This window comes from Gymnodraco acuticeps, unplaced genomic scaffold (genome assembly GCF_902827175.1).
Source record: "Gymnodraco acuticeps unplaced genomic scaffold, fGymAcu1.1, whole genome shotgun sequence".
NCBI classification, from domain to species: Eukaryota; Metazoa; Chordata; class Actinopteri; order Perciformes; family Bathydraconidae; genus Gymnodraco; species Gymnodraco acuticeps.
Window position 1 is genome coordinate 793,591 of NW_022990225.1, and position 10,195 is coordinate 803,785.

Below are 10,195 nucleotides of genomic sequence, written 5' to 3' on the forward strand. Positions count from 1 at the left end.
TCGGGCCATTCGTGAGGGCATCTTAAGCCATCGTATGACCGCCGGTGGAGTTTCTCAGGCTCCGGCAGCAACTTCGTGAGCGGCAACTTCGTAAGGTACTCGTGAGGGCATCTTGTCAAATCGTGTCATCTTCGTGTTATCATCGGTGCATTCACCCTCACTCTGATCGTGGCGAATGCCCGTTGGCACCGATGATAACAAGATGCCCTCACGATGGCCTTACGAAGGGCAACATTGACACACGAATTCAACACGAAAATGAACCTTCGCAAGGTCCTTCGGCAATTTTTTGGCATGCCAAAGATTTTGCCACCGCTCACGAAGTTGCTGCCGGAGCCTGAGAAACTCCACCGGCGGTCATACGAAGGCTTAAGATGCCCTCACGAATGGCCCGATGTTGCTACGATCACAGCCGAATTTGAACATTTCCTTTATCGTGTGTCCATCGGGTTGTTTTATTGCACAACAAAATCATGTAAATATATTATGTAAATAACCCAATTTGTGTTCTGTGAAACTAAAAAGGATATAATATATTATTTTGAAGGACAGTTGACAGGAAGTTGTTGTTGTTATGGAAACAACATTACGGAGAAAACGTAATATTTTCTACATATAACGACGGATAAAGTAAAGAACAAAGTCTGAAGATATCAGTACAGTATCATAGTACTGTAACATAATTGTTTTTGGTACTTTCATTGCAGTTGTATGTCTTAAATGTAATGTAAATGTTGCCTTCGTGTGTGGTTCGGGGCCATCATCGTGCAAAATTCACAATTCCATATTCGTGTGTCCATCGGGTGTCAATTTCGGGACAGTGTGACAGGGCCTTTAGGGAGAACACTTCTTGTTTGTGATTGGACAGAGCCAGCCAGAGAAGCACTACTGTGATTGGTTGTTTTTGCTGCCAGTCAAGAAATGACGCTTCGCGATTGGTCAACGCCTGACAGCGCAATATGTCCCAACACATTAGCCGTTAGCACAAACTCAGAGCTCACAGCTCCTCATATCTGTTCAGAAACTGGACTGATGGACTGATGTGTTGGGTCAATCACGAAGGTCATTTCTTGACTGGCAGCAAAAACAACCAAGTGCTTCTCTGGCTGGCTCTGTCCAATCACAAACAAGAAGTGTTCTCCCTAAGGAATACCCTTTCCGTCCAATGTGAAATGCTGTTGTGTTTTGTGAAATGCTGTGGCGTTTTGTGAAATGCTGTGGTGTTTTCTAAAATGCTGTGGCGTTTTGTGAAATGCTGTGGTGTCTTGCACTTCAGGGCCACCGTAGAGAACAGCTGTGAGGTCCGTGCAGAAAGCAGAGCAGTGTGTATAATATATATATCACTCAGTATAACAGGCCTACTCTCTTTATTTGCTTTAGTTTAGTAAATCTACAAAGAGTCGATATTTTTCTAAAATCATTTAGTGCTTCACATAATAAAATACACAACGGCTGTAGCCTGTTTTAGGAACTGTATGTGCGTGTGTGTGGTGTAGGTGTGTGTGATACATTGTGTGCGTAGATGCAGCGGACAGACAGGTCTCAGTTGGTTTGGTGTCCTCTGCTTACTTTTAATACTTGTAAATACAACTTTTGGCCCGTAATTTCATTTCCTCATTGTAGCGACCAGAGAGGGGGGGGGGGGATATATCCAGTCTCTGATAGTGTTACGTTATTATGAGAGTGCTCTGTTTGATTCTGAAATTGTATATATTTATATAAATATATACATATATATATATATATGTGTGTGTGCGTGTGTCTGCATCTGTAGCCTGTTATTGTCTCATTATACCGCACTGTGAATGAATTAAAAGTAAATATATAAGTGGTCATGAACACATCTGTCCATCAGACAGAGGGCTGCTGTGCCTCCTGTCATCATTAATGGACGTCTCTTTAAAATGACCGCTCAGAGGAGAGGAGTTCTCATTTCTCTAACCGCCTGCTGCTTCCCCTCCTCTCTCCTCGGCTCGCATCTCCTGTGGGCGGGACTAAGTATCGAGGATAGGAGTCGAGGAGGGGAGTTAGAGAAATGAGAAAGGTCCTAGGTAGTCAGAAACAGTCAGAAAATTGATTTTGACAAGTTAAAAACAGCTTTTGATGGCAAAGGGAGCTTTACATATTCTTATATTATGACTCAGCTCTTTGGGTGTGTATTCTTCTTCCCATCAAATGCTTTATGATTAAGCTATAATTTAAACCCTTGGCCCTGTTTTGGTTCCTCACTCTTTTTTACCTTAACCCTTAAAGGTGGGGTAGGTAATTTTGGAGAAACCAGCTCGAGTGCTCTAGAATTTGAAAATACACAGCCGGAAAAAAATCTGCCACTTCCTTACAGAGCCCCTCCTCCAACACACACGAACGCGCACATGACCAATGAGGGCACGAGGTAAGTTTGTGCACAGATGGAAGGCTGACAGGCAGGTTGGCCATCCAGTTATTTTAGTTAGTATTAAGCTGTGTATTTTCAAATCCTAGCGCACTCGAGCTGGTTTCTCCAAAATTACCAACCCCCCACCTTTAAGTTTATAGTACATTTCATAGTTAATTAGTTATCTTGTTTATTAGATAGTTTGTACGCTTAATATGAATTTATAGAGAATATTTGTTTAGCTTAGCATTAGCCTTAAGAACTGGAAACAAGGGGAAACAAATCATTTCAAAGGTAACACAATCAAATACCAGCATCTCTAAAGCTCACTTATAAACGTGTTTTATCTCAATTGTTGAATTGGCACTAACAAGTAATGTAAACGGTTCAGACACATAAGCTTCCATAAAACTATGAGTTTGCTCCTCGGCTTTCGTTTTCACGTGTTCTTTAGTTCTGCTTTCAAAGAGTGTTGGTGGCAGATTTGGTTTCTACGGAGCCCCCAGGGGACATGGAGAAGAAAAAAAAAAAGATCTCACAAAACCTTTGCGAGATCTCGCAATACTTTTCATTTAGTACTTCCTGGTCAGTTCGGCTGCTACGGCAACACAGAAACCACAACAATGGAGCGGTTCATCGATTTTACTTTGAGCTTGGCCTTAAATATAAAGATCTAACATCAGTGCTTGGCGATAGGCACGGGTTTCACACATAGACTGTAGCCTATATATAAAGGGTTTCACATAAGTGAAGACACCTCAAGAGAACACTCAGAGCGAGGGGACATGCACATCCCTCTGAGCTGAGTTATTGACAGATTCGAATTTGGCGGGTCAATAACTGATTGATTGATTGATTGAAAAGTTTATTAACAGCTTGTATATTGGGTACAGTACAGTACAGCTCAAAACATACAATTGTTAAGGGGATGCAGACCAGAGAAAGACTTTCGTCTTGTTTACATCAGGGTCCCCCATTTCCAATTCATCATATCATTTAAGACATATAAGACATATTTGACATACAGATGGCTTATTTACAATTTACATACAGGTGGTTTTTTACATACAGATTGCTTATTTACAATTTTCATTTTAGATTTCGTTCTAATACATCCTAACCGGACATTTAAGACATACCAAGTCTACAGATATACAGTTAGTAACAGAGTCTAAAATGCGAGTATATACATAGATGGGGGGGGGGGGGAAGCTGTCCATTGAACGACAGGTTGAGATTTGTACCATTACCGGGGCCAGTTTTGCAATGCTCTCCCCCGAAGGTGCTCTTTAAGAGAGGTTTTGAAGGTAAGTATAGTTTTACTTTCCTTTACAGTTGTGGGAAGAGCGTTCCACCTTGATGTGGCATAATTGCGAAACGTGTATTCCCCCTTTTTTGTGCCAAATCTGGGTTTCACATGATTTGTGGAGCTCCCTCTGGTGTTATGATCATGGTATTCCTTGACCTTTGGGAAGAATTTTGACATGTACATGGGTACCATAGAGGTGTAGTGGATCTTGTAGACCAGGCCCATTGCAAGTAGCTGTACTCTGTCATCTACTCTAAGCCATCCTAGGTTGTCAAAGTGGGCAGAGGTGAGGTGGGTTCTAGATGAAAGGTCAAGCAGTAGTCTGACCAGTTTATTTTGCGATGTTTGAAGTTTTATTTTTAGCGCCTTGGAGGTGCTATGGTACCATGACGTGCAAGCATAGTCATAGTACCCTTGAATGAGTGCTCCTGCCAGAGTTTTCAGGGTGTTTTTGTTTACCAGAGAGGAGATCCGGTATAGGAATCTAGTTCTTTGATTGACTTTTTTTATTACATTGGATGCCATTTTATCACAGGAGAGGTTTGCCTCAAGAATAGATCCTAGGTATGTAATTTCCTTCTTACTTGTGACAATAATGTCGCCCACTGCAACTGAGAAGTCGTCGGATTTGCTGAGATTATGTTTCGAACCGAAGAGAATGGACTCTGTTTTACCCAGGTGTAATGATAATTTATTATCGGCGAGCCAGGTGCAGATTCTGCCGAGCTCGGAGCTGAGGGTTTTTTCAACCTGCAACCTGTTCCTGTCAGAGACCAGCAGGGCTGAGTCGTCCGCGAACAGGAACAAGTTGCAGTCACATGCTGATGACATGTCATTTACATAAATTAGGAACAGTAACGGACCTAATATGCTTCCTTGTGGAACACCACAGCTCATTGGGAGGGGGGGGGACAGAGTACCATTTACCTCCACCATCTGTTCTCTCCCCTCCAGGTAGGATTGCATCCAGCTCACCGATAGTTTATCAAAACCAATTGCTTTTAGCTTGTCAATCAGAATGGGGTGATTGACAGTGTCGAAAGCCTTTTGTAGGTCCAGCATCACCATGCCGCAGTACTCATGAACATAACGTTGTAAAAATACAAACAACATGACTTTACAATCATACCAAGGTAGACAACGAGCTACAGAGTCGTTTTTATCAGAACAGTTCGATACGCGCCGTCATCCGAGCTAAACATCAAGAATTGATCACAATCTGCAGCTGTAGGAGGGAGAGGAGTGCTTAGGGACCGTCTACAAACTGCAACGGGGTTTTGCGAGATCTCGCAAAACATTTTATTTATTTTTTTAAATATATTTTTTTTCTTCTCCATGTCCCCTAGGGGGCTCCGTAGGTTTCCTTAGTCAGATAGGAAATATATCTAAATGTTTTCCTTGAAGTTATGCTTGAACAATGTATTCTGTCAATATTGTAGACATTGATTTATTTATTTTTGCTACTGTTATTTCACAGCCACAGTTAGAAAAATGTGAACAATGCCATTAGGGTAATACCCATGTTTTATATCCCTCCCCGGGTGTTGTCACAGTGGCAGGGGCTGGGGGGGGGGGATATTCCATGCTCGGTCCGGGGCCAGCACATTCTTGGGGCCAGACGTTATATCTGCTGTCCATGAGCCACAGCGCTCACATAAAAGCTGCCCATTGTCTCCAGCAGCCGCTGTTTGACTCTCGACCATTTGTACAGGTAAAACAACCATTGATTTATTATTACATGTTAAGTATTTAAAACTTCCAGTACAGTTGTGACCTTTTATTTAGTTTTATATCTACTATTTTATTGTATTTGTTTGTTATTCTTTTGTTCTGGTTGAAAGTCTGAGTATTTCCAGTATATCTGTTATTACAGACAGTATATTTCACAGTTTAACAGTGGCAAATCTTTTATATGGCATATGTATCTTCATGGAAATAATGACTAGATCTTTGTAAAAATATGATGAGATTACTAAATAACATATGCCAAATCTTCTAATTGAGACTACTGCTGTTAAGGTTTTGTCTGTTTTGTCAAAGTATATAAAGGCACTGCTAAAAAGCCAAACTGAGATGATGCTGAATATAGTGAAGGGAACTGCTGTTGTCCTGTCCTTGCTTTGATCCTGTTGTCAAGGGATGTTGAGGAGTGTTTGCTATGTGGCGGCTTAATGTGTCAAATTACATTGTGGTTCACTGGGCCAAGCCATTACTCCTAGACTGTACTAATAAACACTTCTGTTTGTCTCATGTTGTTTGTTTCTGGGATTACAGTTCAAGTGAGGTAAGAACATGATTCTTCTATGCTACTGTTGATATTTGTGTTGTTGACTGTTTCTATTCACAATTTAAATATATTTGTTCAGCTCTCTTATACAGTAAATGTCATTTCCTATAGAATCATCGCCCTCATTTGCACAATTTGTGGGTTTTAGGAGCCCGACAGACCCACAGCCATGAATCCCAAAGGGGGGGAAAAGGTAAGCCATCTATATTCCACAGTGTTAATCCAGCATGCAGGGAGAGGGGACACATTGTCCTGGTTCACAAAGCAGAGATCTGGCAGTGGTTATCTGGCAGGAGTTGTTATCAGCATCACTGAGAGCTTTCCCCTTGACTCCATCCTAATAATAAAGCATTATCTTTTCACATGCGTCTGCAGCAGGGGGGGGGCGAGTTTGGGGGCTTTCCATACATAGGCCTATTCTGTACTGTCCAGTATATGGCAAAGTTGGGGTACTTAGAATTTTGTCCATCTTCTTTGGAAAAACCTTGACTATAAAATATAATAATGTGTTGTATTGTGAAATAATAATAAGACTCTTTTTTTTCACAGCCGAAGTCGAAGATTACGGCTTCTCGCAAGCTCTCCCTCAAGGTGGGTTATATCATTTTTTATTTAATTTTTTAAAACACTTTCTTTATTGATTTAGCATATATATACAATATACAAGACATTACACAAACATCCACAAGACATAAACAAAATGAAGTACATTACAAGTCACTTAAATAACATAAATCAATTAAATTAACTTCACAAACACGTAGGTAGGCTAAGTAAGGAAATATGCAAACATGAACTTTTTTGTTGGTTTTACCATGTGGGGCAACTGTGGAATTACCCCTGATTTTGAATGACTTCTTTTAAGATAAGGAAAATTATGGAAAATTAGGACATTTGGGTATAGTTTCTGTTCTTATGTACAACTTAAACACACCAAATAATGAAGTAAACTCATTAGCAACTCGCCAAGTTTTGATTGATATCTGTTTTGTCCAATCAGATGCTTCTCCTCACAAGAGCCTGTGAGGATTTGGAGAAGGAGAGGCAGGATAGGGAGGAGGAGAAGGCACGCTATCTAGGAGAAAAGTTGCCCCCTCTGCAGCTGTCTGGAATACCACTGGACGAACTACAAGTAAGGGTCCTACAACAAAAACAGCAAATGTACTTCTAAAGCAGAAAACAAAGGACAATGTTTCAGTAATATGTTTAACAGCCTCCTTTTCCCTCAGAATTTATGCAAGGAGCTTTATTCAAAAGTTGACGTTGTAGACGAAGAGAGATACGACTGCGAATTCAAAGTGGGCAAACACAACAAAGATGTGAGTCTCTGAACACCTTATTCAATGCTGAGTCACATTTTGTATCCGTTTATTAGATGTTCATACATTTTCTGTCATATTGATCAGATCCATGAACTGAAGCTGAAAATACAGGATCTCGGAGGCAAGTTCAAAAAGCCCGCCCTGAGGAAGGTGAGGGTGTCTGCAGATGAGATGATGAGGGCTCTTCTGGGCTCCAAACACAAGGGCTCCATGGACCTCAGAGCCAACCTCAAGTCTGTGAAGAAGGAGGACGTCAAACAGGACAAGGTACTGCTTAAAGATCTCCTATCATGTTATTTGTAGGCTTATGGGTCTCAGATATATAACAACATATAAAAAACATGTCTGATGCTCAAAATACCAAAGAGATCATGCATTTTAGATATCCCTCATATCCCTCTTAGGAAAGGGCTGATTCTGGGTCCTTAGCTTTATAAAAAAAATTAAAAAAAATAAAATAAAAAGGGGGGAAGTTATGCCTGCTCAGAATTATACCAAGATACTCAGCTAAATGCTATCAGGGCCAGTTTTTGGCACAGATCTGGGGGGGGGCGCAGCGCTGGTAGCTCTCGAAGGTAACAAAACATTTTTGACCGTTGGTGCTCATCCTAATTGTCGGCCATGACAACATTCATAATTAAGTAAATGTAACACCCTTTTCACCCCGGTTACACTTTTCATTTGCCCTGTATGATGGCCGCTGTAAGTGATGAAAGTGGGGGATGTTGGCTTATCAGGCGTCCGCCGCTCACAGCCAAAGTGAGAGTGAGAGTGAGAGTGGGAGCGAGCGAGCGAGGGAGAGAGGGCGCACCGGTACCGGCGCTGTTGTTATTAGCATCTGGTGCTAGCTGCGCTAACTGATATAAGATGAAGATGTTTCTACAACAAGGGTGGAGGGAGTGTCCTCTCCTGACAGACTGAGAGGCTCAGTGAGGTAAATGACTCTGAGTGTTCAGATAGTTAACTTTAGTCTAAGTTATCTCAGTGGGTCTCAAACGTCCATCCATCCATCCATCTTCTCCCGCTTATCCGTGGTCGGGTCGCGGGGGTAGCAGTTCCAGCAGAGAGCCCCAAACTTTCTTTTCCCTGGCGACATCAACCAGCTCTGACTGGGGGGATCCCAAGGCGCTCCCAGGCCAGCGAAGAGATATAATCCCTCCACCTGGTCCTAGGTCTACCCCTTGGTCTCTTCCCAGCTGGACGTGCCTGGAACACCTCCCTAGGGAGGCGCCCAGGTGGCATCCTAACTAGGTGCCCGAACCACCTCAACTGGCTCCTTTCGACGCGAAGGAGGAGCGGCTCAACTCCGAGTCCCTCCCTGATGACCGAACTTCTCACCTTATCCCTAAGGGAGACACCAGCCACCCTGCGGAGAAAACCCATCTCGGCCGCTTGTATCCGCTTGGTCTCAAACGTTTTGATCACAATTTATATGTAAACAAATATTTCCAAGGCACACCTTTATAATTATTGGGATAAACTGGTTTGAAACCATTTCAATGTATAGGAAAGTAAATCAAAAATATCGTTTAAAACTGGAGAGATAAAGAAATATGCATAAATAAATAAATGTTAACTAGGTAAAATAAGATATGAATAAACAGCTAAAATCTCGCCTAGGGCAGTCTAGAACCAGCCCTGGCCGTGATGAAACGCCATATCATGTTCCAAACCACACCAAGAATTATTTCTAAAACAGGATGGAGCTCAAATTCTTTTTCTCTGGCAGGTGAGTTCCTTTTTTAATTTCCTGCTATTTTACACATATTCTCTCCAGTACAGGTTAGCTCTGAGTGTTAGCGATGCTTGCTAATGTAAACAAAGACCATATTACTTCCAAAACACGTTGCGCAACGTTTCTGATAGGGCCATGGGTGTAAAGCCAGCCCACATTTCCGATATTACGTCATATTGGACGCAACTCTGGATCAGCTCCGTTGTACCCCCGTTTTTAGAGATTTGGGTACGGAGGAAAAGAGAGAGGGTTTTATTTTCTGACACTTTGTGAGTTCCCTGACACACCGGGGACACATATTTATGTATAAAAGTGCATTTTGCATGATAGGTCCCCTTTAAGATATGTCGGGAATGTTAGAGACACTACAATCTGTTTAGGAATATGATGTTTTTTAACTTGGATGTTTCGTTTCTGTTCGACCCAGGTGACTGGCAGTGAAGTGGGTGACTGGCGTAAGAACGTGGAGGCCATGTCCGGCATGGAGGGCCGCAAGAAAATGTTCGACACAGCTGGAGGGGCACAGTGAGACCTTGTGAGGAAATTATGAAGCTGGTCAAATGAGAAGAGAAAGAAAGTACTTGAAACAGAAATATGGAATAGTTATCTGAAAGCTGAATGAAGCACAAAGGTCAACCTCTAAGCTGTAGCCATTTTCTGTACAATGACTCAAAATGGGAGACATCCATTGTTGTTTTTTATATTACCAAAGTACATTATTTTAGTTTTCATATGACATCTTTAGACAATTAAAGTGGATATGAATAAAGTTTCAGTCTTCAATGTTCCATATTCGTACTTGACTTTATCACGTTTCATTTTACTGGCACCCGTCGGTTTATGCGAGGCACGTAAAGAGGATTGAAAGCAGTTTAACTCATGATGGATTAAAAAAGGGAGATGATAAATCTAGGGAGGGGGATACAACAGGTGTTACCTAGCTAAACTCATACTCATAATGTTAAAATAGATCGTGACGCAGCCATGAAAGAAAAGAAAGACCATGTTTCATAGTCACAAATAATAATCAAGACACATTTTGAACAAGGAAAATTGTTGTCATGATAATACCTTCGAAAAAAGTGGACCTGCCATCGACACAATTGTATTTTTGCTTATTTTTCAGGCTCTAAAAACCCTCTGAAATAATGAGAAACAGAAAAGCAAA

General features: G+C 41.6%; 1 protein-coding gene across 1 annotated transcript; it reads left to right on the forward strand.

Moving 5' to 3' along the window:
• Positions 1 to 5,303: 5,303 nt before the first annotated feature.
• LOC117547939 (troponin I, slow skeletal muscle-like) lies at positions 5,304 to 9,815 on the forward strand. Its single transcript, XM_034218851.1, has 8 exons — positions 5,304 to 5,394; positions 5,958 to 5,967; positions 6,119 to 6,163; positions 6,520 to 6,561; positions 6,971 to 7,102; positions 7,200 to 7,289; positions 7,377 to 7,559; positions 9,455 to 9,815. The coding sequence occupies exons 3-8, from the start codon at positions 6,140 to 6,142 to the stop codon at positions 9,554 to 9,556; spliced, it is 573 nt and encodes a 190-aa protein (XP_034074742.1). The 5' UTR covers positions 5,304 to 5,394; positions 5,958 to 5,967; positions 6,119 to 6,139; the 3' UTR covers positions 9,557 to 9,815.
• Positions 9,816 to 10,195: the final 380 nt, after the last annotated feature.